The sequence below is a fragment of the Alexandromys fortis genome, unplaced genomic scaffold (assembly GCF_014885135.2).
Source record: "Alexandromys fortis isolate MF-2015 unplaced genomic scaffold, M_Fortis_MF-2015_v1.1 scaffold_141, whole genome shotgun sequence".
NCBI classification, from domain to species: Eukaryota; Metazoa; Chordata; class Mammalia; order Rodentia; family Cricetidae; genus Alexandromys; species Alexandromys fortis.
Window position 1 is genome coordinate 673,569 of NW_026068060.1, and position 27,851 is coordinate 701,419.

General features: G+C 53.6%; 2 protein-coding genes across 5 annotated transcripts in view; one reads left to right on the plus strand and one right to left on the minus strand.

Annotated features, from left to right (window-relative positions):
• Positions 1–12,813, plus strand: part of Ptpn1 (protein tyrosine phosphatase non-receptor type 1) — a 48,264-nt gene extending 35,451 nt beyond the window's left edge. The window contains exons 4-9 of the mRNA XM_050120140.1: positions 24–122; positions 4,502–4,639; positions 7,154–7,363; positions 8,048–8,209; positions 8,867–9,087; positions 9,864–12,813. Coding sequence (XP_049976097.1) covers positions 24–122; positions 4,502–4,639; positions 7,154–7,363; positions 8,048–8,209; positions 8,867–9,087; positions 9,864–10,077 — 1,044 coding nt within the window. The 3' untranslated portion in view covers positions 10,078–12,813. The remainder of the gene's footprint in view (positions 1–23; positions 123–4,501; positions 4,640–7,153; positions 7,364–8,047; positions 8,210–8,866; positions 9,088–9,863) is intronic.
• The window catches only part of Ripor3 (RIPOR family member 3), a 42,471-nt gene continuing 27,175 nt past the window's right edge, over positions 12,556–27,851 (minus strand). For all 4 annotated transcript variants that reach the window (XM_050120139.1, XM_050120138.1, XM_050120137.1 and 1 more), the window contains 16 exons: positions 27,570–27,719; positions 27,420–27,483; positions 27,079–27,122; positions 26,850–26,975; positions 26,628–26,773; positions 25,469–25,598; positions 23,699–24,247; positions 20,572–20,702; positions 19,753–19,876; positions 19,122–19,257; positions 18,558–18,719; positions 18,180–18,341; positions 17,530–17,732; positions 16,445–16,528; positions 14,824–14,914; positions 12,556–14,441 (listed from right to left, as the gene is read on the minus strand). In XM_050120139.1, coding sequence (XP_049976096.1) covers positions 14,347–14,441; positions 14,824–14,914; positions 16,445–16,528; positions 17,530–17,732; positions 18,180–18,341; positions 18,558–18,719; positions 19,122–19,257; positions 19,753–19,876; positions 20,572–20,702; positions 23,699–24,247; positions 25,469–25,598; positions 26,628–26,773; positions 26,850–26,975; positions 27,079–27,122; positions 27,420–27,483; positions 27,570–27,719 — 2,397 coding nt within the window. In that variant the 3' untranslated portion in view covers positions 12,556–14,346. The remainder of the gene's footprint in view (positions 14,442–14,823; positions 14,915–16,444; positions 16,529–17,529; positions 17,733–18,179; positions 18,342–18,557; positions 18,720–19,121; positions 19,258–19,752; positions 19,877–20,571; positions 20,703–23,698; positions 24,248–25,468; positions 25,599–26,627; positions 26,774–26,849; positions 26,976–27,078; positions 27,123–27,419; positions 27,484–27,569; positions 27,720–27,851) is intronic.

Sequence of the window (27,851 nt, forward strand, 5' to 3'; positions counted from 1 at the left end):
GTGTATATCTTGTGTGTTTGCAGGGCCCTTTGCCAAACACATGTGGGCACTTCTGGGAGATGGTATGGGAGCAGAAGAGCAGGGGTGTGGTCATGCTCAACCGTATCATGGAGAAAGGCTCGGTAAGTTCACCCCATGCCCCTTGCTGCTGCGGTCTATGTGTGTAGTCCATAAAGCTTTCATTTCCCTGAGTTCCTATTTTCAAACTCCTTTATGTGACACCTTTTTACTTTAAAAACAAATATTACATAGATACACGTTTGTTACGAGCAAGGCAGGTATGACTAGAGAGAGAAGCAGCAGGCCAGGCGTTGTGGCGCCTGATGCAGACGCTCTGCCTCACTGGCTCTACTTTCTTGGTACTGCCTATGTAGTGAATACCAAGCCCACCTTTTTGACTGGCAAGACTATGCCTCTTGATGGCAGAGGTGGCTCCGCAGAACTGTGGGACACTGGCTTCTAGATTTGATGGGCCACCATAGCATCTGCTGGTGAGTTGTCTTCAGGACACGTGGCATTGTGAGTTCTCGAAACTCTGGGAACACCCCTCCTCAGGCTCTGTCCCTTCTGTCTCACACTTCCAGAATGGCCTGTGTCACTTGGGTCTCACTACATGCTCACCTCTAAGGGCAGTCAATGATGCAGCCTGCAGACCCTGAGTGGCTGGACCTGTTACCTAGACCTATCTCTCTCATTCCCCAAACCATAGCCTAGACAGGTCTCAGGTTTGTTTGTTACCCAGCCCTTTGGTCCAAGGGTCTGAGTCACAGTGACACTGTGTCTCAGATCTAGGCGTTATCAAACAACCAGACCTCCTGTCCCTTCTCTCTTCCCATTTCTGTGATGGGCACTGAAGTCTGATTTTGAGTGCTACCCAAGATCAGCATAGGGCAGAACCAGCTTCCTTTCTTCCCTCCCCGGACATGGTTGTCACTTAGAGACTTTCCAGCTCCAGAGGTTGAGGTCCCTGGAAAAGATGAACTGAGAATTGTTGGGACCAACTGGAGCAATAGCCAGGAGCAGAGAACAGGAACAGAATGTCCCAAGGTCTTTCCAGGCACAGGCTCTGTGCTGTCTTTTGCTCAGCTGGGGTACTGCTCACTGCTGCTCTAGCTTCTTCAAGCTCTCAAGAGCATGAGGCTGCCAAAGAATCCTTCCATCCCCTCCGAAGACAGCAGTCACACCCGAGGGTGGAACCAAATGCACGGAGTGAGGGCACGCATCTCCAGCAAGTGGCACGCACCCACAGAGCCTAAGGGTCCCAGTCACTCATGCTAGCTTCCTTAAGGCTGCTTGACTCCATACTGTCGTCTGGCTTCCACCTCCTGTTTTTATAGATCATAATAATAACAGATGCAGAGCCTGCCAAGTGTGGTCAGTTGACAAAACCAGAGGGCGGAATTTTAAATCAACCTATTATCACAAAATCATTAGATATGGGGGGCTGGAGAAATGATTCAGTGGCTAAGACTGCTTACTGCTCTTGCAGAGGACTTAGATTTTATTCCCAGCACCCACAGAGTAGCTCACAACGGCCTGTAATAAAAGTTCCAGGGCCGGGCTTTCATCCCAGCACTCGGGAGGCAGAGGCAGGCGGATCTCTGTGAGTTCGAGACCAGCCTGGTCTACAAGAGCTAGTTCCAGGACAGGCTCCAAAACCACAGAGAAACCCTGTCTCGAAAAACCAAAAAAAATAAATAAAAGTGCCAGGGTATCCAGCAGCCTCTTCTGACCTCAGTAGGCACCAAGCAAGCACATGGAACACAGACATATGTGCAGGTAAAGCATCCATACACATAAAAAGTAAATAAAATATTAAATATTTTTTAAAAAGTCAGACATGGCAGGATTTACTGTGCACGTGTGTAAAGGTACACATGCTTGTACACATGCTTATACATGTAAATGTGTGTTGCTAGGGGTCCTGGTGGCCCCTTGTAGTTAGAAGTTTGCATTAGAGCAGCTGTTGTCACATTCTAAGGTCTGCTCTGTAGTTGGATAACTGCCACCAGGTCTGGCTTTCAGTACCCTGGGTTTATCATAAGTAGATCCACCATGACCACCCTCCCCAGGATTCCTTTGTTAGCCATCAGAAGCACAGCCGGTCCTCTGGTTGCTGTATCCCATGGCAGCTTGTCAGTGGTCCCTTAGAACTATACTGCTCCACTTAGGGCCGAGGGAGCAGTGTGCTCTGTGGGATGCACATCAGCAGTCCCAGTGATGGGTAGAATCCAGGATGGGAGATGTGCTGCTCCCCTCACCTGCTTCCAGCCATCCCCATCTGTAGAGCTGGGTCGCAGAGGCCTGAGCTGCATGTAGACTCTATACTGTTTCCTCTCAAACCTCCTGCCTTCAGTACATGGACCAGGTGCTTATGAAACCAGCTATGCCATAGACAGTGTGCATTAGCGTGGGGCTACCAGGGGCCAGAGTTCTTGTTAGTTCAAGAACTTAGTTGAAACTTAGCTTAGACGTGGCCACATGGTGTGTGCTGTGTGTAAGCGCAGGACTGATACTTATACAGTAGGAGAGGGCTAGGTGAATGTAATTTATATTCCAAAAAACAGCCTGTTTGTCTCGTAAAACTCTGTGAGAGCCAGAGTTGGGATTCAGGCACTTGGTAGCCCAGGCTTCTTGGCTTACATCCTTTGGGGATAAAACAGGCCACCCTGTCAGGAAGACAGCACTGACTGTCAGTTTCTTCCCCAGACTGTCTGGCTCTTGGTTTTGTAAGGACTTGCATGAGCTTCAGGCTTCATGGTGGAGAGGACTATAAACTTGGGATGCCAGCATACTGGCATTGCAGCCTTCCTGGATGGGGCTGGCCAGAGGGCCTTGGTGTCAGTTCCGGCGATGGCCTGCTCACATTCCAGGAAAAGTCAGGCTTCTGTTCAAGGCAGCGTGTGAATGCATGCCACCAGCTAACTGGAAGTAGGGATGGTGTGCTGTTTTGTTGTGTATTTAAAAGCAGAAATTTTTATGGGAAATGACAGAGTGTGGTCCTATAGACACCTAATTAAATGTTAGTTGATGGACATTTGGCTGTGTGCCAAAATGCCTCTGAAATTGTAGATTTTGCTTAAGTAGAGATCTGTCAGGCTTGTTCTGGGTTTCTAGAAGTAAAAGTTAGAGTCTGCCTGCCTTGCTTCTAAGGTGAGGACACCCACCACCTCCTCTGTACTGACAGCCCCTTGGCATTCTCTGTGATCATGGTGAGTACCCACCCTAGCATAGTGGCCTGGGATCTGAATATGGGAACAAATGACTCATTCAAGTCTCTCTGTGCACAGTCCACTAGCACCTAGCCTTTGTATTATGATCTGCTTATGCTGACAGGGTGGCCCTAGCTGAGGGGCTCATCTCTCCAGTTGGTCTTTAAAGGTGGGATGGGTCATGGGTTGAGCAGGCCAGACCTTGAAACTGAGCTCTCTCCTTCCCTTGTTGGCGCTGTAGACCCTTAATTACTATACTGCTTTCTCTACCTTTTGCTTTGGGGGAGGGCAGCACTGGGCCCTAGAGGTCTGCAGTTCTGTTCAGCTTTGGCTCTTCCCAGCCCCAGGTCCCAGTCCCACTGTGCTCTGCCTTCTTGTCTTGTCTCCTGCTTTCCCCTGAGACACTACCCTGTCAGCCATCAGGACCTTCTCTCCAAAGAGCCTCTTTGACCTCTGTCTTTGCTTGGCTACCCTGAGCAACCCCGCCCCCCCTCCATCCCTAGGTCATCTTTATTCCCAGTGTCTCCCCTCCATACTCTTCCCCCCATCCACCCACCCCGAGAGAGGGAACATCTCCCAGCAGACTAGGCCAGCCCTGGAACAAGCCAGGCCTGTGAGCTCTGTGTGTTCTGTACCAAAGAGCAGCTTATTGCATTCTTTGAGGAGGTTCAAGGTCTCTGGGGTCTCCTCTGCCTGGGCACCCGCTCAGTCCTGCCTTGGAGAGCCAGAACAGCTGTCTGCTGCAGGACCGTCGGAGCATCTGAACTTATTCCATGGGGTCTGTGAGATGGAGATCCAGCCCCGTCTCCTTTCCTAAATCCCAGACCAAATCTTTGAGTTCATCAAAAGCTGTTGAATGAAGATCAAGTGGTTTCTGAAGGTAGCAGAATAGAGGGTCAGGACAGTTGTACCTTCTGAACTGAACCAGATTGGAATGAACTGGTGAGCTGCACCTTGCAAGTTGTCCTCCCACCTCTAGCTGGCTGACTGCAGCCTCTCAGCCTGATGAGGCTCCAACCCTCCCTTCTGTTGCTGTGGGTTTCCTTGTGGGGCTCTGGTCATATTGAGATGCTACTGAAGACATCTGTGAAGGGTACAGCTGTGTGGTGTGGTTTCACATCACAACAAGGACCAGGATCCTCTGTACTGTGCTGCTGTTGCTGGATGGGAAGGAACTGTTTTACCTGGGAGACTCCGGCCTCTGAGTTCTTATAGGTAGCAGACCGCCCTCCAAGTCTCCGGTCTCATGGAGCAGCCACTCAGGGTAATCTAGTGTTGTTTTCCCCCAGTTAAAATGTGCCCAGTATTGGCCACAGAAAGAAGAAAAAGAGATGGTCTTTGAGGACACACATTTGAAATTGACACTGGTATCTGAAGATGTCAAGTCATATTACACAGTGCGACAGCTGGAGCTGGAAAACCTGGCTGTGAGTATGGCGTGTGTGAAGTCTTCTAGAAATTGTTGGCTTGCTTTTGTCCTTAGTCCTCAGGTGCTGGTTCCAGCTGGAGTGTTCCCAGGAATTGTGAGCCCTGTGCACAGTGTGGCCCCACACCATGTGAGCGGGTCTTGCTGCTCTAGGAGCCTGTGCCCAGGCACCAACAAAGGACAAGATACAAGCACCTCCTACAGCGCTCTCTCATCTTTGCACCAGTTAACACAGTTCTAAGAGAAAAAGACAGCTTCTTACCTGAGAGTAGTCTGCTCTGCCTTTGGAACTGGAGGGCTAAAGCTGTGCTTGCAGGAGAAATGACAGCAAGTTTGCACCTTTTGTCTGGTCTGCCTTAAGGAGGGCTCACCTCACTGCCCAGGTCTCCTGTAGCTGCGACTTTCTCACCAGGTCTTAGGTAGACTTGCTAACAAAAGGAGGTTCAGGGGCATGGCAAGAGCCTGGAGTTAGGAACAGTAGAAGCTCTTTGGTACAGAGCTGTGACTGAGGAGGCCATGTGAGTCCCAGGGATGGTGGAGCCACTGCTGGCCACTTTGCCTAACTGCTGAGTGGGTCCGAGGGACATCTCCCCATGTCTTTGCTTTTTCTAGTTTCTTTCAGACACGGGCTTGCGAGGGTCCTGGGAGGTCTTGGGTGAGAGGTCAAAAGGTACCTAGGGTCCAGAGAGGAGGTGGGGTTAATGGCTGGACCACCAGAGTAAGGCTTGTTGGGGTCTGCTGCAGAGTGATAGTCACATATCCTTAGACTTCTCTTGACTCCCTGCTGGTGGTGAGACCCAAGTCCAGAACTTAGCTCAGGTTGCTGGAGTCTAGAGAGGTGTGAGGCCCTGTAGTGGCCTAACAGAGGAGCCTGGAGTGTGGGGTGAGGTCACGGAAGCTCTGGAGTGTCACTGATGGGTGGGGGTGTGGTAGACCCTGTCCAGTGCTCTCCAGTATTTGCCAGCCTGGCTTTTTAAGAGTGACCTCTCATAGCCTCTGGGAAATATCTGCTTGTTGAGGGAAACAGTTCAGAGCAAGCAGCAGAAGTGTGTCTGTCGGTGGCAAAGCCAGGGCAGGAGCACTGAGGCTTTGTCTAGGCTTGCTGCTTTGGGGTGGTTTCCTTGTAGCGGGACAGGTCTCAGGTCTCACTGGTAGTCCATTCTGGCTTCACATTTACAGTCTACCAGCCTTGCCTCCTGAGTGCTAGGATTCCAGGCACAAGGCCAGCTCAAGGGCTTCAATATTAGGACTTTTCTGGAACCTAGAACAGAATCCATTTGGAGGGAAGGTGGCAGATGAGGAGCCCTGTGCTCTTTGTAGGGATGGAAAGAAGACTTTTTGCATTCTTTCTTCTAAACCAGTTTTTTAAACGTATTTGAAACTCCTCCGTCTCTGCACCCAGTACAGGTGGTGTTTGCTTTTGCAGGGCAATAGGCAGTGCCGCTGCAGGGTTTAAATGGACCCCAGCTGTGCACACCACCCTGTGTCTATAGCCACACTGAGGGTTGGCCGTGTCTTTCATGTGTTTGTACCACAGCAGGGGACCTCCTGTACTTTGCAGACAGATGGCACCTTGGTATCACCAAGCCTAGCCTGGGTGTCTGTAGCTGCTCCTTTCCTCTCACAGGCTGTAGCCCTCTGTAATTCTGGGGCCCTGCCCCCTGGGGTCTTGCCTTCAGTGGCCTCCTTTAAGAATACTGAACATAAATTGGGATGTGGTGGCACATGTCTTTAATCCCAGCGCTTAGGGAGGCAGAGGCAGGCGGATCTCTTGAGTTCAAGGCTAGCCTGATATACAGAGTGAATGCCAGGACTAGACAGAGATACCCTGTCTCTGTTTAAAAAAGAATGCTGGACTGTGGAGCAGCTGAGATAGCTCAGTGTACAAAGGCATTTGCCAGTGACCTGCAAGTTGTTTTCTGACCTCCAGATGTGCATGTGGCACCCCTCACCCCCAAATATTTGTAAAATTACTGGATCATCTAGGAAAGGGCAGAGTGGAAGCAGTGCTGCAGGCCATTCTTTTTGCTCAACTGCAGGGTACCATGGGGCAGTTCTACAAGTGGGTGTGGTCCCTAAGGTGAATGAGTGTGTGGCAAACCCATAGGCAGTTGCCACTGGAATGCTGGCTCATGTACCATATGGCAATCTGTTTTTGAAGACTTGAATTATCAGTTTCTTCCAAAGTAACAGTTGCCTGACCCATCCCAGAGGTCCCCCTGAGCGATCCAGACTTGGTGCCAGCCCCCCCCCCCACTCTCACAGGAACCCTTCCTGAGATGAGATTTAGTGTGCCAGTGCCCCCCCCCCACAGGAGCTCTTCCTGAAATTTAGGGTGCCAGTGGTGACTTACAGGCTAAAACGGTTTTGGCCACCTGTGCATGGGTATGGAAGGGACAGAAAGATAAGAGGTTTGTCCACTACCTAAGAAGGCGGCTAGCCAGGAAGTCACTTGGTGCTCACGTGGGGTCTGTGCAAACAATGTGCCCAGCCTAACCTCAAGTCTCTCTTTTAGACCCAGGAGGCCCGGGAGATCCTGCATTTCCACTACACCACATGGCCTGACTTTGGAGTTCCTGAGTCACCTGCCTCCTTCCTCAATTTCCTTTTCAAAGTCCGAGAGTCTGGCTCCCTCAACTCGGAGCATGGCCCCATTGTGGTGCACTGCAGCGCTGGCATCGGCAGGTCGGGGACCTTCTGTCTGGCTGATACCTGCCTCTTGCTGGTAAGGTGTTGAAATAAGAGCGGCGGGGCTGCGTCCCCGGCACCCGGCCGCCCGCATGGCTAGCTTATACCCAGAAATAATTACACGGAAACTGTATTCTTTCAAACACTGCCTGGCCCGGCTAGGTCCAGTTTCTTATTGGTTAGCTCTTACATATTGTTCTAACCCATTTCTAATATTCTGTGTAGCCCACGAGCTGGCTTACCAGGGAGGATCTTAACCTGCGTCTGTCTGGAGCAGGAGAATCATGGCGACTCTTCCTCTAACCTTCTTTCTCCCAGAATTCTCTTCTGTATACTCCGCCTACCTAATTTTCTATCCAATAAAATGGGCCAAGGCAGTTTCTTTATTAATAAGAAACTATTCCCACATCAGTAAGGAGGCTGTGCAAGCCCAGGAAGAAAGGGAGTGTCGTTGAGCCCACCCTGTCGCTATCCACAGACACTCTTCTTGGGGGATGCTCTGTTGTAGCCTTTGCCTTCGCCACTTCCCATGGCAGTGGCTCAGTCCCTTCTAGCTTTGTTCCCAGGGCACTCCCAGTTGTCACGGCAGCCAGCCATCCCAGAACCCCCATAGCTCATGTTTAGAGGGTCCCAGTTTGCTGCATTTTTCTCCCATTTTCTTGAGTCCTTTACCAGCCCTCTGTGACTTTCCTCTGACTGACCCAGTCTTCCTGCCTTGCAGATGGACAAGAGGAAAGACCCCTCTTCTGTGGATATTAAAAAAGTGCTTCTGGAGATGCGCAGGTTTCGCATGGGGCTCATCCAGACGGCCGACCAACTGCGCTTCTCCTACCTGGCTGTGATCGAGGGTGCAAAGTTTATCATGGGCGACTCCTCAGTGCAGGTCAGTGCTGTTCTGCTTAGCACACGTGTGTTGGTGTTGGGACTCAGTTTGTAGCTGAGGATAGACCATGCAACCTGTGCACATACATCAAGACTTATCTTTGAAAGTAACTCCAGGTATAAAAGATCCAACTCTGGGGCTGGAGAGATGGCTCAGAGGTTAAGAGCGCTGACTGCTTTTCCAGAGGTCCTGAGTTCAATTCCCAGCAACCACATGGTGGCTCACAGCCATCTGTAGTGAGATTTGGTGTCCTCTTCTGGCCAACAAGCATACAGACAGACAGAACACTGTATACATAATAACTAAATAAATCTTTAAAAAAAAAGGTCCAACTCTGTTGAGGTCAAAGGAAGTAACTCCCTTTTGCATGTGCCATTGCTAGAGTCACTAAGTGGGCTGCCCTTCTGCCTGCCAGGTGCCCTGCAGAGCCCTCAGCAGAAGAGCATGCTTGGTTCCCTAAAGACTGTCCCAGCCCTTTGGAGATTGCAGGAGTCCAAGGCCTGCCTGGCCGCCTGAGACCCCCCACCTCAGAAAGAGCAGATACCTCCCAGATAATTGCCTAGAACCAAGACCCCCAGAGCTACTGCTGAGCTGTTGGCTGCTCACCTGGGGAGACCCAGAACAAGTACTCATGGGCTTCTGTCACTGTACTCCCAGGATCAGTGGAAGGAGCTCTCTCATGAGGACCTGGAGCCCCCACCTGAGCATGTCCCCCCACCCCCCCGGCCACCCAAACGCATCCTGGAGCCTCACAATGGGAAATGCAAGGAACTCTTCTCCAACCACCAGTGGATGAGCGAGGAGACCTGTGAGAACGAAGACAGCCTGGCCAGAGAGGAAGGCGGAGACCCCTTAAGTGCTGTGTATAGCATGAGCAGGTGATGGAGGGGCCTCGATCCTGGCAGAAAGTGCCCATTGCTCCTGGGTGACAGGTTATAATGGGATTCCAGTGCCACCTTGTGGTGCTTGTCTGATCTGCTCAGTTTAAACTGGGCAGGTGTTGCAGCTTGCTTGCTCACCCTGGTTGAGCACCCACTGGTAATCGAAGCACTGAGCTGATAGATAGTAGACCTGTGCTGCAGACCCTCCACTTGGAGAAGGGGCGTGTGTATAGCAGTGTGTGGTGGAGTAGGGATGATAAAGAAAGTATATGCCTGTAGGAAGTAGCACGTGAGCCAGCTCCTGGGGCAACTGTCTTTCCTAGAGGGCAGTTTGGAGGTATGGCACACACAGTCTGGCTCTCAGTAGGACCCACCCAAAGCTCTGAACACAGTGTAGAGAGGCGTGGCTAGCTGCACTCTTTCTAGCATCCTTGGTCATAGAAGATACAGAGCTACCAGCGTATCAAGACTAAGGAAGCCATGTTTCCCCTGTAACTGGGATATGGACCTGAGCTCATCTTTGGCTACAGCTAGGAGTTTCCATTTCTGATAAAGCACATACATTGGTGGGCTGCAGGTGACTTGAATGAAGCCCAGCCCTGGCCATGGGTATTGCCCAAGGTCCCCAAGAGCTAGACAAACAGACTGCTGTCTGTGCTGACCTTCCCACCCGGTGCAGCATGAATGGCTTGCTTCTCCAGAATTCCTCCTTCGTGGTAACGCCCTTGTCCATCTTCTCGAGGTGAGTAACCTGCCTCTTCCCCTCTCCCCAGCATGAGTCAAGACACTGAAGTTAGAAAACGAGTGGTGGCTGGAGGTCTTCAGGGCGCCCAGGCATCTGCTCCCACCAAGGAAGAGTTGTCCCCAACGGACGAGGAACAAAAGGCACACTGGCCAACTCACTGGAAGCCCCTCCTGGTCAACGTGTGCATGGCCACGGCCCTGGCGACTGGTGCGTACCTCTGCTACCGGGTGTGCTTTCACTGACGGACTGCTGTGAGCGCGAGTGCGCTGGGCACTTCTGCTGCCCAGCTTAGGATTCGGTCTGCGGCGTCTGACCCACTGTTGGGAACAGCTCGCAAGCCTGTGGTGGAACTGGAAGGGCCAGCCCCAGGAGGGGCATCAGTGCACTGGGCTTGGCAGGAGCCCCATGGTCCCAAGAACAGTCTAATCTCAGGGCCTTAACCTGTTGAGGAGAAGTAGAGGAAATGCCAAATACTCTCACTCACTCGCTCTCACCTCACTCCTCCCCTTTCTCTCTCTGTTCGTTTGTTTTTGGAAAAAAAATTACAACACATTGTTGTTTTTAACATTTTATAAAGGCAGGTTTTTGTTATTTCTGGGGGGAAGAAAACGCTAGGCACTCATGAGATTCTCTTGTGCCCTTTTGCGTGTGATTAGATTCCTGATTTACATCGATTTCCCAAATGGTCAGGATGTAAAGCTCCTGCTGGCTTGGGCACCCCCGCTGTGTACTCTGAGCTGCCTGGTGTCCTGGAGCCGCCCTGTTGTGAGGAGAGCAGCATGCGCTGCCTCTAAACAGCAAGCCCAGCTCTGCTTTGCTCAGGTGTCCCCGCTGCATTTCCAAACTCACCTGCACCCTCCCCCTCCTTGTGACAGCCATCTTGCTGATATCCCTGCCCTCAACATCCCATCCCTATAAGTGGGTTTCCCTGGGGCCCTGCCTCAGGGTCAAGTTCATCTTAGGTGGCTGCCAGCACTCACCCTGCGGTTTCCATTTCATTTGGAAAGCAAGCGCCCACACTGCTGAGCAAGCATGACTGACAGGAGGAGGAAGGAGCCTTGGTGTCATGGAAGCCACCTCGCAGGACTGTTACCAACCTCTGAAACATTCAGTCCTGTGCCGGTGACCATCCTTGAAGGCATCAGCTGATTTTTGCAAACTGCAAAGACTTTTTCCTTAGTGGTGCTTTTCAGAGTCAGGACTCATAAAACACCACCAAGCTTGCCATGGCTGCCTCCAGTGCTGTAGTGGCCAGGCTGTGGGGAGGCGCGCGTTCTGGAGCATCCAAGGCATGTGCTTTCATGGGGTTGCTACCCAGCAGCACAGCTTGCCCTCCAGCCTCTTGGCTGCAGGCCAAGTGGCCATGCCGGGGAAGGAAAGCCACTAGCCAGCCGAGCAAGCTGCCGGGGAGGCTTGTTCACACAGAGCCACCACCTCCTTCAGCCATGTATCTCCCTTTCTGCTTTATCCTTCCCTGGAGTCCCAAGCCCACGGTGGTGAGGAGTGCAAGGGAACAGCAGAGCAGAGCACTGGCTCAGGCAGCACGAGGCCCCACACCTCCCTAGAAACCGCCCCGCTCTTTATTTATTCACCTTTCCCAAAGGCGTCCCCACTGCGTGAGCACGTCCTTGAGCTGATGATGTAAGGTGTCAGCCTGGCACCTAGGGCTGTCAAGTACAGTATCAGATGAGTCCTGGGCTTGAGACTGACGGGAGCCACTGTACAGCCAGAGCTGGGGCCAGGAGCCGGGGCTGTAGGACATTGGGAGCTATTGAACTTCAGGAACATGGGACAGTGTGGGCATGTGTAAAGGCCCTGTGGCTACTGATGTGATGTGCGAGAATGAGACCTGGACTTTCTCCCCATGACCTTGTAGATCCTGTTCCCAATCTCCGCTTCCCCTGAGAGTTCGAAAACATGAAGTCTCCTGCCCTGGTGGTACCATGCTCTTGACATGGGAAATTTTGATACTCACTCAATAGCAGCCCATGTCCAGCCACCTCTGTATACTCTGACCAGATATGGCCATTGTTGAGTAACTGCCTCTCTGTGGAAGCAGTTCTGTCCAGTGCAGATACTGCCTCACTCCGGCAGGACACCCCAGGCTCGCTGGCCTGCCCTGCCAAGCCCCACCGCACCTCAGACATTCCACGGTCACACCTCATTCCCTGGACATTAGGCAAGCAGGGCCCTTCCACCTCTGGAATCAGTCCCTCCATTTCCAAGTTCACGCTCTTCTGGAGCAGGCCAGGATTGGAAGCAAGGGAACAGCCTGGGTGACAGTCCTTAGAATCAGCTGCTGTCATCACTGGCCCGGGTCACCTTGCCCAGAGGCGTGTCATTCTTGAGCCTGGTAGAGACTGATGATGGTGCTCATGACTCTTCCTGTGAGGGACACAAGACCTCCACATTGGGTGGCTTTTTTACAATAAGAAGCGAAGGCAGCTGGAAATCCAAACTGCCTCTTGCCAGCATTTCACATTTTGCCTTTCACCCAGAGAAGCCAGCACAGCCACTGGTGGGAATGGTGGTGGCCTTGCCCACAGAGCCTGGGGAGGTGGCACAGCCAGGGTCCAGGCTGGGAGCAGTTGGCAGTGGACTGTACCTGTAGTAGTGGGGTATGTACAGTAGCCTTCTAGGTGGATGTCCTGGAGAACGGGCACGCTCCACCCCATTGCCTGTGTTGAAGGTAGCAAGCTGCTGTATGCCTTAAACCAATATTTACTCAGCAGGTGGTTTTTTTTTTTTTTTGGATGGCCATAGAATAAACCATTTTTACAAAAATAAAAACCAACAACAACAAAAAAGTTTTCTGATATAGTACCTTTGCAGGTGTGTGGGGTGGTGCATGCCCCGGTGGGGGTGTCTCAGGGTTTTCTGTGACCTAACAGAACTGTCGGACTGCACCATTTCCAACTTGCCGAATCACTAATGGGTCTGCATTTTAGTTGCAACAATAAATGTTTTTAAAGAACATAGATGTGAGATGCTTCCTGTTTCTTTACCTGACAGACCTGAGCCAGGATGGGCAGTCCTTGACTGCATGAGATAGATGTCTGCCCTGCAGGGTTAGCGTGCTCTGGGTTGCGAGTGCTAGTAGCTGGCCAGCCTGCCTTCACTCGGGACCTCCACACTGTTCAGGAATCTGCTCTTTGGCACCTTGCAGTACTTGAACAAGGCCTACAGGCATCACTGGAGTCCCTGTTTCAGGCTCCACACCACACCTCGGCCAGCTGCCTGTCACACACCATGGTCATCCCGTCTCAGGACATCCATAACGCCACATTTGATGTATACATGACAGAGATTGAAATGAGACCCAAAAGTTCATGTACAAGACTCAGCATATAGGGTCCCCAAGTGGCTGTTTCAGTTCAGACTTGGCGATGACAGATGTAGTAGAAAGCACAGCCCTACTTTAAAGCCACCACAAGAGGCAGAGAGATCTGTATGTTCAAGGCCAGCCTGATCTACAGGGCAAATTCCAGAACAGCCAGGGCTACACAGAGAAACCCTGTCTCACCGCCTTCCCCCCCCCCTCCCCGCAAAAAAAAGTAGAGCCCTGTACCTCTCAGTTTCACAATTTCTTGTGAAGTGGTCCCTGCTATGATCCTGGCGCCCCAGAACCATGGAAGTGCTGTGCCCACTGTCCCAGCGGAAAGCTTCAGGTATGGGACAAACCCCGTCAGGTAAAGGCTTGCAAAGGCCTGGGGTATTCTCAAAGTGTCCCCAGAGGAGGGCAGTCTGCTATGAGCGTGGGAATCAAGTGTAGCGAGGATCCCCGATGGGTTCTACAGAGTCCTGTGGTGTCTGCCACCCTCTCCCGCCTGGTTATACAGACACAACCTTATCTACGTGGGCAGTACGGTAAACCATACACTACAGAGGTTTTAATTGAGATTTTAGAGAATGAACATGAATGAGACAAATAAATACCAAGATAAGTCAGCACACATGGTCCACCTAACTAAATGGGGGTGTCTAAGTCAGCCCTGAGAGCCACTCGGCCCCTCATGGACATCTCAGATGCCCAGTTTCAAGTGTTTTACCCACTCAAGTAGGAAACCCATCGTGTGCCTCCATAGCCACCTCAATGAAAACCTCACCTCATCTCTGGCTTCTGAAGCAATTCATCTAACGGGCAGCAGGTTGGCATGCGTCAGAGGTGGGCCTGACCACTGGCTAGCTGTCCCAGAGGGTGTGCAGGGAGCTTGCATTCCATGCATGTCTGTCTTGAACCCTTGGATCCTCAGCCAGCACCAGCCGCCCCTGGCACTGCACCCCAGGAAGGCAAGACAAGCAAAAATAGCATTTGGGGTAGGCCACATCCTTGGAGGTCCCACATACCCCTTCTTCCTGCTTTGGAGTACAGCACTGTGCCCTTGGGCTGGGTGCTGACCCAGCTCACACTTGTGAGGGAGTGCCTGGGGTGCTCAGTTCAAAACTCGCCCTATGGAAGCCAGGAAGCGTCAAGGAAGAAAGGTGCTGGATTGGCGCTCGTTGGTCACAGCTTAGAAAATTGTGATTTCAACATCTGCTTCCTGGTAGAGTTCTTGTTCAGACTGGAGCTTGTCCATCTTCTCAAAAGCTAGGCGGCCCTCCTCACCTGGAACACAAAGACATCCATCACCAGCTCGTCACCACCTCGGTGTTCTGCTTCCAGGTCTTGGTATCTCTAGAGGGGCAGGACAGTAGTCGGTGGGGGTCCCTTGCCCTTGCTGTTGACTGAACCATCCACACCTGAAACAGCCTTCTATGCCAGAGGTCTCCTGAGCACTGGCCTGACTTTGCCTCTGCCCACCGCTTGCCAAGGACCATAAACGAAGTGGGAGAGGGGGAATTACACCTTAGCTGTCAACCTGCTATGAGGGGAACCTGCACTGAGCAGAGGCTGCAAAGCACAGGTAGCCTGCAGCCAGTCTCTAGCATCCCTGGAACCCCACTGTGCTGCCCAGGGTGGGGGTGGGGAGGCTTTAGCTGCACTTTACCAAATGATAGTGTTGCTTCCCGCGCTGCCACCCGCACGGCCTCCAGGTCCGACCGACACAGGCTGGCGATTTGTTCAATGCTTTCAATACCCTATGAGGTCAGGAAGAAAAAGGTTTGTTAGGCAGCAGATAGACCGCACTGCGTCATCCCTGCATGCCAACCCTGGTGTTCCTGGGGGGCCTGTCTGTCCTTCTCTAGAGACCTCCAGGCTTCCACACCCCAGTGCAGGCCAGCAAGCAAGGCCACCATCAGCTTGTCTGTCGACGTCATCTTTTTTTTTTTTTTTTTTTTTTTTGATTTTTCGAGACAGGGTTTCTGTGGTTTTGGAGCCTGTCCTGGAACTAGCTCTTGTAGACCAAGCTGGTCTCAAACTCAGAGATCCGCCTGCCTCTGCCTCCCGAGTGCTGGGATTAAAGGCGTGCGCCACCACCGCCCGGCTGTCGACATCATCTAATACACCCTGACTGTCCTGTACTCTGGAGGCCCAGGGCCTGATTGCCATACATCCACAGACACCGCTCCCACGCAACCTTTGACCCCTTCACCCTTAGCAGGGATCCTCCTGTTGGGGCAGTGCTGAACGAGTGGGGGCAGTGGGTTTTCTCTACACTGAGCCAACTCGCATGTATAAGTAGGCAACAAGGTTAGACAAGACAGATCCCCAGCATGGTCCTCTTCACCTCCACCGTGGGAGTGCAGGGACGGTGGGGAAGGCATGGCTCACAGGCTTGGAAGCTGTCCTGTGTCATCCAGCCCAGGATGAGCTGGAACCCAGTGTGGCTTTTTATAAAACCTTATTTACAAAAATGCTCGTAGTGGCATTTATGAGACAGGGTCTCACTATGAAGCCCAGGCTGGCCTCGGGTCATGGGGATGTGCCACCATACCTGGCTTTTTCCCCTCGATGCATGAAAACTGCATTTTTCTGTGGTTGAGTGCACATGTGCGCTCCCCTGCACACACGATGTGAACAAAATTAGAATTTACAGGTGCCATCCACACCATGTTTTGAGATGAGGCCTCTCCTAACCTGGAGCTCACAAGTAAACTATGCTGTCTAGCTGGCTAGTCCCGGAATCCCCTGCTTCTACCTCCCATGCACTGGAATGACAGGTGTGGGCCACCATTCGGAGCTTTTCTGTGGGGATTCCACTCAGTCCCTCGTGCTTGTGGGCACGTAGCCCTCGGCTCATGTAAAGTCATGTTTCGTAGCAAAGTTCAGGGTACACATGTCCCTGCAAGCAAGAAGAATATGTGCCAGAGGTGGCCAGCCACTCCTGCTGAGGTCGAGGGTGACCGGGCAGCGAGGGTGACCTGGCAGCTTTCCCATTCCTGTACCTTGTCTTTTTCTCATTCACAAGAATTTATCATGTTACAACCTGTGGAGCTGGGCAGGGAGTTCCTTGGTGTGGGACCTCTGCTGTTGGAGTCTAGGGGGGCTGGCTGTTACTAGGGTGTCAGCTATTGCTACTGGTGATACCATCTACTACACACACACACACACACACACACACACACACACACACGCCGTTCCAGTGAAAGCGTTTTGAAGCTGCTGCTGCTGCTCCAGCCCTCACCATGGGTGGCCTCCTGTCAGTCACTAGGGAAGACCAGACTCACCCCAAGCTGCTGCAGCGCCATGCACGCTGCCTGCTGGAGCTTGGTGTCACTGTCGTTTAAGGCGTTGGTGTAGTACAGCAGAGCCTGGGGGAGGACACCAGGATTAGACAGAGGTCAGGGCAAGCAGGTCCCCAGCTGCTTTAGTGACCCAAACTCAGCCCTTTGTCAGGAGGAGGGCTAACCCCAGACGGAACACTAGCTGGTTAGTAAGTGAATTCAACAAAACTTTGTTGGCTTTGATTTTCAAGACAGGGTTTCTGTGTGGTCCTGGCTGTCCTGGAACTCACTCTGTAGATCAGTCTGGCCTCAAACTCAGACACCTGCCTGCCTCTGCTTCCCATGTGCTGGGATTAGAGGCATGTGTAATCATGCCCAGCTCCACCTGAATTTGAACCTGCAGCCCATGTTGTGGAGGGAGAAAACTGCCTCCTTCAGGTTGCCCTCTGACCTCCAGACTCATGATGTGGCACACATACTCACAATGAATGAATAAACAAACAAATATTAAAATTCTAAAGACAGCCCTCGGAAAGATGCTGTGCAGGTCTGAGAGACCAAGCCCAGGCTGTGACTTGATGCTGGGTATATTCTTCAACCTGTGGGTCTCAACCCATCTCGGGGGGTCACATATTAGATATTCATATTACAACTTATAACAGTAGCAAAATTACAGTTATGAAGTTAACAATGAAATAACTTTATGGTTGAGGGTCACAACATGAGGAACCGTATTAAAGGGGAGCAGTGTTAGGAAGGTTAGGAACCACTGCCCTAGTGACTCCAGCCCCACCTCAGCCTTCTTAAAGCACTTGATCTCAAATCTGGTAAGTGTAGCCCCCATCACCCACTTTATACTCTTTTTTTTTTTAAGATTTATTTATTAATTATGTCTACAGTGTTCTGTCTGCCTGTATGCTGCCTCAGATCTCATTACAGGTGGCTGTGAGCCACCATGTGGTTGCTGGGAATTGAAATCAGGACCTCTGGAAGAGCAGTCAGTGCTTTTAACCTCTGAGCCATCTTTCCAGCCCCTCCCACCTTATACTCCTGCACACCCAGCCAGAATGCCCATGCGTGCACCACACCTTTTCCCGGAAGCGCCTATTCCTGGCTGCACTAGCCAGGCGTGATCTGGCAGCCCTGCACAGCCTCGGCGGTCCATCCAGCTGCAGCAGGGCCCAAGCTTGAAGAGTCTGGGGCAGGGGCTGCAGCTGGCCCAGGCGTTTCCCGTGCAGCTTCCTCAAGCCCTTGGCTGGACTCGCACAGTGCAGCTCCTCAGTGAGAGTAACTGAAAAGGAAGGGGAGGCCAGTACCATGAGCTGCCCTAGCCGCAGGGGCAGCTCCACGGCAGAGGGAGCATCGCCACATCCCGACAGATGCTTCTACAAACGGATCTGACATGCCCCTGAAAAATGAACAGAACCACTGGCCAGGCTGGGCGTGTGGTACACACCTGTAATCCCAGCACTTGCGAGGCTGAGGCAGGAGGATGGTGAGTTTGAAGACAGGCTAGGCTACATAGGACACCCTGACTCAGAAAGAAACCAGATGGGCAGACTTTGCGGCTCCCATCTCCTCTCCCTGGGGCTGCTCTAGGCTGTTCACCTCCCGCTTTTGGTTCTGACAGCTACAAGGAGAGCTGCATGCATCTGGTTTGTGGCCCAAGCCAGAAGGGACAAAGCCCCCAGGGTGGGCTGTAACTTGCTTCCAGGTCATCGCCATGGCCAGGCCCTACCTTCCTTGGTGAGCTGGATGAGGTGTTTCTCCAGGTCAGAGACACTCTGCCGCTGAAGGTAGCTGTGGAACTGGAACCAGGTGACCATCTGCTCTTCCTGGAGCCCCGCTGTGGCCAATAGCCCACCACAGCCGACCACCTGCTCCAGGAGCCTGCGACACACTGGCAGAGGGAAGGGCCCTGAGAGGAGCTGCACGGCCTCCTCTAACAACCCTTCAAGGCTTGGTGGGAGGCACAGGGATTCGCAGCCTGCTTTCCCAGGGGGCAGGACAGTGGGGATATGCATGGAAATATACGTATAGGGCCCGAACTGTGACCACGCCCCCAGTTGTAGCACCACCATTTCCTGGGGAAAGTGGCAAGCAAGAAGGACGCTACCTATTTCCAGCTGGCCAGGGTACTTCCCTCGGACTCGATGTAGGAACATCTTCTTAAGCTGGCTGAGGAGTGTAGAAGCAGGGCAAGCCAGGACGCTGCCAGGCTGGGTACATCCTTGCCACAATGCCAGGCCACCCTTCCTGTGAGGAGTCTGTGGGATGACTGAGAGCGAGCAGCTGCTCAGCAGCCTGGCGGGAGCAGCCACAGGCACCAGAAACCCCTTCACCAGGACCCGAAGCTGGAAGTGAGGGCAGGAGACCCAATACAGGGACCCCCCCTCTCAGGCCCATGTCGCTCCAGTCACCTTCCTTGTCCCCACTCATAATGTCAGCCACTCACAGCCACCCCAGAGAGGTCCGCAAGGGTAGACAAAGAACTGAAGTGACAGCCGTTGCTCCTTGGTGGAACCATCAGGATGTGAGTGGGGATGGCTTTGGTGAACCCGACAGTGGCCTCCCCAGTATACAGAGACACACGAGTAAGCAGAAGCCCAGCCAATCCACCCATTCATGGAAGGGAGAGAGAGGCAAGGCCGCCATGGGTATGAGGCTGGCTGCTACTTACTCTCTTCAACCGACCTGGCCTTGCTGACCTGCTCCGAGTCAAGGACTGAAATCACTTCCAGAACCTGCCTTTGCTGCTCTGCTTCCTCCAGGAGGCAGTCCTGGACCATCCGTGACAGATTAGGGGAGGCCAGCTTCTAGAATCAGCCGGGATGCTCTGGTTAGCCTGACATGTACGTCTCTGCTCTCAGCTGCCCACACTTGCTCTATCCCAGAGGTGGCTTCTACCATGGCCTAAGCACCCTTCTCTTCGTTAAGCTGAGCCCCCAGGGTCAGCCTGCCCAAATTCAGCCAACCACCATCACAACCACCATCACAACCACCATCACAAAGCAGCGGGAAGACGGCCAGGCCCATCTCCCAGCATTTGGGCCCCTGGAAGTAGCATAGCCTGAAGCCCACCATGTTCAATTCCTGGGGTTGAACCAGTTTGGACTGGTGTGGCACCTAACATGTATACCAGAACCACCCTCTCAGTTCAGGGCTTGACTCCCTGAGACCCAACATAGCTCCTTACCTCCTGCCACAGAGTCTCCATGGCATCGGCTCTCAGAGTGGCTTCCTTTTACCTGACCCCAAACTTTGCCACCTTTGAGCCCAGAACCCACCCCAGCCAAGCCCTACCCTGACACCTGAAGCAAGGCCTTGCAGACTTGAAGGTGGACGGTGAGCAGTGTGTCCAGCTCCGGGACACCGGCTGTGAGCTCGCTGGGTGACACCTTCAATGATGGCCGAGGAGGTGGGGGACTGTCCTTCCTGAGGAGACAAAAGAAATGAGTGACCACTGGGTTAGCAAGGGAACCCCTTCCCTGACCGCCACCCCACCCCAGAGCTTCAGATCATAGAGTTGGGCCCCAGGTCCGGGAGTTCAGTGGCGGGAAGGGGGAGAAAGTTGGCTGGAAATCCATCAGGTATGGAGGGCAGTGCTACCCAGAGGACCCGAGGCTGTGCTCCTGGTTGGTCGCCAAAGCCTCATTTTGTTCTTCTGTGAAGTGGGCAGGAAGCCCAGACTCAGGGTGGGGATATCATGGCTCACAGGGCTGAGCTGAACCGCCACCCCTCCCCCAAGGCCCAACTGGCTCATCAGACTTGGAATCTCCCTGTGGGACCACTGGATGAGAGAAAGAAATGTCCCCTTCTGTCTGGCTGAGGTCTGGGGACAGAAGTGGCACTGGGCCATCAGCATAGGTAGCGAGGCCGATGGATGGTGGTCCAGAGTGAATGCTGGGCAAGACAGTTACTAGGGAGGGTGGTCAGCATGGCAGCCACTGAGGTCAAGGTCAGGTTTTTGCTGTGTGCTGCTGTTACTGCCTGAGATCACCTCAGTGGCCATACTAGCTATGTGGGGACAGTGATATGGAAAGGAGGCACCGAGCACAATAAAACTAGACGTGATGAGACCAGCGTGGAGCTACAGCTGCCCAGAGGGGTTCCCATGGGTGTGCACTCACTCGGGAGCCTGGGAGCCCCCAAACAGGGACAGCTCATCACTGGCAAGGTCGGCATTCAGAAAGGCGAAGCTCTCTAGGATACAGTCCATCAGACTCTGCACTGATACCGGTTCCGGCTGCACCCCTCGCGGCTGTGGAAAAGTACCAGGATGACGGCCTTGCCCTCCCACAGCCGTCCAGGATGTGACCGCCCCAGCCCCCTCCCCCCATCGGCCCCAGCACAAGCCAGCTCAGCAGAGTGAGTCTGGGATGTGGCACTTCCAGTGTCCCATCAGCATAGCCTGAGACAAGGTCACCAGAGAGACAAACCTGTCCCCAACACCCATGCGACAGACCACAGGGAGAGAGGCTCAGGTGTGGACTGCGCAGGGCAGGGCTTCCCCAACAAGGAGGCGCCACTCCCTCCCAGCAGACACCTGCCCCTGTGCTGCTGCCCAATGGCTCAATGGCTCATTTCTCAGCAAATGTAGAAACTCACACTGAAAGTCACCCTGAGGGGATTCAGACAAGGACGGACACAGTGACAAGCACATGTGTGCAAGTGTGTACACAGACACGGATGACAGTGACAAGCACATGTGTGCTAGTGTGTACACAGACACGGATGACAGTGACTAGCACATGTGTGCATGTATGTACAGACACGGATGACAGTGACAAGCACACGTGTGCATGTATGTACAGACACAGATGACAGTGACAAGCACATGTGTGCATGTATGTACAGACAGATGACAGTGACAAGCACATGTGTGCATGTATGTACAGACAGATGGACACAGTGACAAGCACACGTGTGCATGTATATACACAGACACGGATGGACACAGTGGGTGCTTATGAATTGAGGTAGTTATGTCAGCAAATTAGCAAACATTGAGCCATGACCCCAAGGCCATACTGCAAACTCCCAGCCTGTAAGTACAAGGCCCTCGTGTGCACTTTTAATACCTGTTTCTTTCCCAGTGTATGTGTGCATGTGTTGTGCATGTTGTACATATGTGCTTGTGTGTGAAGAGGGGCCATACAAGAACAACCTTGGGTGTCATGCCTCAAGAGCTGTCACCTTGTTTTACTGGTGTGGTCTTTTTTTTTTTTTGTATGTTTGTTTTTGAGGTCCCTCCTGCTGGGACTTGGAGTTTGCCAGTTAGGCTGGATTGAGTGGGCACTGAGCCCCAGGGAGCCTCCTGTCTCCACATCCCAGTGCTAAAGTGCTTGCCACCACCAGGCCTGCCTTTCTTTGTGTGGGTCCTGGAGGGTGAGGCCAGGTCTCCCCAGCCCTGACGACAGCGACAGCGTAGTTAACAGTGTGGTGGCAATACCCTTGGGCTCCTGTCAGCGCTCTGCACCTCCCGCCCGAAGGAATCATCTAACTCTGGGAATTTTACCACCAGTCATGCCGAGGCTTGTGCTCAGGACCACGAGCCCACAAGCAGCCCTGCACATGAGGCCGTGCACACAGCAAAACAGCACAGGTGGCCGAGCATGTGGTGGTGACTGGGGAAAGGATGACAATTGCAGGGAGGCAGAGCAGCCATGCGGTCGCCCTCAGCCCTAAAGGAGCGCACACAGCATCTTGAGGGTTTTCCTCAAAAAATGACAGCAGCAGAGTCTGTGCCTTCTCCCCATTGCTGCACACCAGTCTTCAAGGGTAGATGAGTTTCAGGAGGGTAAGGGAGGGGGTCGATTGTGTGCACAGGCAGGTGTGTGTGTGCATGTGTGTGCACGTGAGTGTGTGTATATGTGCACTGTGCATGTGCGTGTAACTATATACACATGCATCTATGTATGTGTCTGAGGCTGGAGAAATGGCTCAGTGGTAAAAAGTACTGGCTGTTCTTGCAGATTCCCAGCACCCACGTGGTGGCTCATAACAATCTATAAGCCCAGCTCCAGGGCATCGGATGGCCTCACCTGGCCTCAAGAGCACCTGACACGTGTGTACATACGTACACATAAATACACACATATATAAATAGTAATAAGTGTGTGTAAGTTAGCCAGACATGGTGGCACACACCTGTCCTCTCAGCCTTGGGGGGCTGAAGCAGGGGGATCTGGAGTTCAAGACCAGCCTTGGCCTCTTAGCAACATTGAGCCCATTTCTCAAGAAGTCTAGGAAGGCTCTGGGTGACTTTAGAATCCAAGCTGAAGGCGGGACCTGTCATTGTTTTTATTGTCTTTGGCTGTTTTCCGAAAGACAGGGGTCTCACTGGTATTCTGAATAGCTGTGCTAGTTCAGGGTCGTACGAAGTGTGTGTGGTTTTTGAAAATACAGGAGTGTGACAGAAGCTGTGTGCCTGAAACTCAAACTGTTCCACACGCAAACACCGGGATGTGCAAGTAAAGGTGGCATCCTTCCTCAAATCCTCCTTCCTGGAACGCTGGAGCAGGGCCTTTCGAAGGTGGCCGGCAGGCAGGGTGGGTTAAGAACTGGATAGAGACCATGAGAAGTGGTGCTTTTCCTCAGCTGTGCTGATGTGAGAATGTGTGAGGTCCAGGTCGAGAATGAAGAAAACGAAACAAAATATTAGGTGAGAATTTTTTGAAGAGAGGTTTGTGTTGGATCGTTCTAAGAAAACATGTGTCATACCCAAGAATGGGCTATAGAAGTTGGTGTGTGTGGTCTACATTTTATTTTATGTATTTAAAAATGTAAACAAAGCCATTCGTCGAGGCTAGCAGCTCCAAGAGCCACTGCAGGGGGCCGGAGGACATCCTCTGGCTGAATGACCACTGATGGATGGGGAGGTACTGGGTGGCCATACAGACGCGGGTCAGGGACAGGTAGCTGCAGGGCCTTCCTTGAATTCAGCTCGGTCTGGCCCAAAGTTCTTAATCCTAAAATGACAGCCCCGAGCACCCACCTACATCAGAAGATTCTCGATGGAGCCAGGTTCTAACTGGAAACGGAGCAAATTACTCACTGTGCACTCCGGCCTCCCCTGGGTATTCTCCTCCTAGGCCTTGAAAAGTGAGGGAACTGAGGGCGAGAGAGGCTCGGCCCACCCAGGTCACATGGGGGTGAGGCTGGGATGCTCACGTGGGCTGCCTGGTCCCTGCACCTGCTCCCAGGCCTCAGGCGGGCAGCAAGGTGGTGCTGCTGTCCAGTGCAGGGCGGGCATACCTTCAGCCGGTCCCTGAGGCCGAGGACTTGGTACTCCAGCTCCCGGAGCTGGGGCTGAGCAGTGTCTGCAGACCGCAGCAGATCCAGGACCTCCTGCACAGGCCTCTCAACTCCATCCCCATCTCCTTCTTCCTGGTTCTTCTGGCTCTGTGGCACCATGGGGCTGTGGACTGGGGCATCTCGCAGCAGGGTCAGCCTCTCTCCTCCCAAGTCCCTCCAGCCAGGCTGTTCCACAAGCACACCACTGACTGGATGAGCCAGGCCTGGCAGCAGGCCCAGGGGTGGGGGCTCCTCCCTGATCCCCTCTTCTATGCAAGCCGTGGGTACCGCAGGCATGGGCAGGAACCCCACATCTGAGGTGGATGCCGAAGTGCTGGTCTCAGTGTCTCTGGGGTCCTCAGAGCTGAAAGAGTCCATCTCAAGTCGCTCCTGGCTCCGGTTCCGCAGGCGAGGGCCCTGGAGCTCACTGTCAGACAGGTAGCCGAGGATGGAGGTGGCCCTAGGCCCACCTAGCAGCAAGGCCTGCTGCATTGGCTGCTGGAGGACAGACTGGGAGGGGATGCAGGAGCAACCTCAGCAGCCACCCAAGGGACTGTGCTGAGCCCCTCATGTGCCCAGGTGCTCAGGGTGATGTCGATCTGCCAAGGTGACTGGCATCTGGAGCCGCAGATGCTCCGTCATCCCCTGACTCTCCCCGGCAAACCTCAACTTCATTGTTTCATCTTCGCCAAGCTCCTGCCTCAGGACCTTGGTGCTGATTGTGCTCTCTGCCTCAAACTACCCTGCACACATGCCCTCAGCACTGGGGGTCCCAGCTCAGATGCCACTGCTCTGGAAGCATATCCCTGGAGACCCTAAGTGCTCCAGTGGTCCCCCTCTGTGCCCAGAGATCGCTGTGCTCTGTATTGGAGAGATGTCGTGTGTCTCCCCACCCATGTGCCAATGTCCACACCTAAAGGGGGACAAGTCCTGGGGCCTGGGACCCTGGATGGGTGCAAGCTTGGGGAGAGATGTTCTTGCTGAAGATTGCTTATGGCCTGTGGGCAGGCACAGCATAACACTGAAATTACCTCTCTGTCTGTGGAGTGAACACAGTCATGTGTGGGGCAGCGTGGGGTGGGGGTAGCGCATGCCTTTAATCCCAGAACTCAGGAGGCAGAGGCAGGCAGATCTCTGCAAGTTCAAGGCCAGCCTGGTCTACAAGAGCTAGTTTCAGGACAGGCTCCAATGCTACAGAGAAACCTTTTCTCGAAAAACAGAAAGAAAGAAAGAGAGAGAGAGAGAGAGAGAGAGAGGAAGGAAGGAAGGAAGGAAGGAAGGAAGGAAGGAAGGAAGGAAGGAAGGAAGGAAGGAAGGAAGGTCCTTGTATGTGAAAGACCATCACAAGGACAGCAAGAGAAATGCTGAGGGTGTCTGTGTGCACAGCTTTCAATGCCCCCCCACCCAGAGAGTGTGGTGGCCTCCGAGGGGACCTTGGCCCTGGGGACATGGGGAGAAGGTTGCTTCTTTGTGGATGGCTCCAGATCACACGCCTGGAAGCTCTGAGTCTCCTCAGCAAGGTGAGGCCAAGGCCATGGCTAAGCAGAGGACACCCTCCTCACACTCACACACACCCCAGTAGGTCCCAGACCCAGCCTAATTCCCATGGCCTCAAGCCGCGGAAGAATGAGCCCCACAGCCCTACAACCCCCAGGCTGAACCCCAAGCAGGCCATGCTCCTCACTGCCCAGTCCCAGAGCATCTCAGCCTGCTGGGAACAGGCTCACTTACCAGGCAGTATTTGTCCCGGAAGCTGGGGGTGCTAGGTGGTGTCCAGGTGTACAGTGAGCCCTTCCTGCTGCCCATCGAGAACCTGCCAGTGGGGCTGGGTGACACCAGCTGGCACTCAGAGTCCAAGGGGCTACAGAGGAGAGCAGAGACCGTCTGGGGATGGGACCCAGTGCTCTGCAGTCACAGGCAGCTGCCTTGCCTTTCAAAGTAACCTGTGTATGCAGAAGCTCTGCTGATCTTCCCACAACCTCCACTAGGTAATGAGTGCCTGGGTTATTTACACGGAATGAATTGTGGGTGGCTGGGTTATTTGCACGGAATGGATTGTGAGTGCCTGGGTTATTTACAACTCTGAAATGATGGCTTGAGACAAGGAATTTGCTTTGACCAGCATCCCCTCCAATAAGAGAGGGCCAGAATCAAATTCACCCCACTTTTCTCTCGCCCCAAAGCCTTCGAGTCAGTTAGGAGTGATGTTCATGCTATACACTTGAAGTGTGGTGGGCAAGGCTGCATGGCAGAGGCCAGGTGGCTGCACAGCCCTCAGCTGAGGAGAGCTCACCAAACCCACCAGGAAGATCTGGAGCCCAGGGGCCTGCAGTACCTCCCCCCTTCCAAGCCTAGGGTTGTGGCATGCACTTGAGGGGATCCTAGGTGACTGGGTTGGATGCTCTCAGCTCTTTCCTACCCTGCCACACCCACTCAGGGGAGAGGCGTCCTGGAAATGCAAGGTGCCAACAACAGAAACTTTAGAAACCACTGGCTCCTGAGGCTGCAGAGGGAGCCCCAAACCCAAAACAGGCTTGAGCCTGGATGGACCTAACTGGTCTGCAACCTAAAGAAAGACGTCAACGTTCAGCCCCAGACTGGAAGGGACAGGGGACAGCCAATGGCAGAAGGTGGTGAAGAGGAACTAAGGAGGAAAAGGGGCCCAGAAAGGGTCCTGGTTGCGCTGTCACTGTGTTCCGAAACTGAGAGTGAAATTCAAGGTCACAGGAGGTGTGGGGGAGGAGGAGACAAGGCTGCTGTAAAGGTCAGATAAACCTGGCTGTGGGGTAGGATGGGTGAGGTCAGGGATGGCTATGCAGGAGCAGGTCTGGACTGCACCAGGAGCAGGGGTGGCCTTGGCGAGGGCAGGGGTGCCACAGCAACCACTCACTTCCACAGCAGTTCCAGCTGCAGCTTGATGGTGCCCAGCTCAGTGATGTCCACCACCACAAGCTGGGGTCGGGCCGTGAAGAAGTCAGCGATGTCGCAAGTCACAGCACCCACCACCATTGAGCTCAGGCCTCGAAGCTCGGTCACCTGGCCGTGAGGGACAGGATGGTGGTGTCTGGCTCCAGCACCCAGGCACCAGGTCCCACCCTGGGCCCTGACCCACCTTGATCTCCAGGTTCTCGTGCATGGTAGGCACAAAGGCCTTCTCCTCCTCATCCCAGGTCTGGCTGTCATCCGGCTCTATCCGGCCCTTCAGCCGCCACCGCTGGCGGCCCAGGCGCATAAGCACCTGCGTGTGAGACACAGGAAGGGTGCAGGTGCAGAGGCAGCCCCAGGGGAATCCCCTCACTGCCTACCCATGGACCGCCCTCCCAGGACCTTCCTGGCTGTACCTCATACTGGTCTCCTGGACAGAGGCGTGCATAGCCCACCAAGCCTGGAACACAGAAATGGGCTAGTCTCCTCTCCCCCCTCCCGCCCCACCCAGGGACAATAGGGACCTCAGGGTACAAGGGTGTGCCTGGCGGCATGGGAAGGATAGATTTTGATGGTCAAGAGGGTGGAGGGCATCATAGCATACCCAGAGAGCAATGAGCCCACCTCCTGTCACAAGGGCACCCATCAGGGCTGGGCCTCTAGACCCTGGGACTCCGGCCTGCCCCGCCCACCCTTAGCAGGCTCTCTTGGCTGCTGGGAAGAACTGATACCAAGGCCCAGCCGGATTGGCGCTCACCTTTCATCTTGACGTGGAACTCGCCCAGGTGAACTTCCAAGGCCCCCTCTATGAGACACATGTCCTGCAAGGCCCACAAGTGGATCAGTCCTTTGCGAGCCGCACCCCCTACCCAGGAGCCCAGAGCAGGGGCTAGAGAGGCTGGCCCACCTCCATGCATTCCTGCAAGTTGCGGCCCAGCTCCTGCAGGCTCTCCCGGGAGGCGCGGCTTTGGGTACTGTTGCTAAAGGCACGCTGCATGTTGGAGGCGCCATCTCGCAGACGCCACTGGATACAGTAGCATTCATAGAGCTCATCCACCTGCAGCAAACATGCAGGCTGTGGGCCACACCAAGGGACAGCCTCTGCCCACCATCTATTCCTCCAAGAACTATCTCCTAGCCCAGCCTCGCCCTGTGGTAGCATGGCTCTTAGCCACCACCTCACACCCCG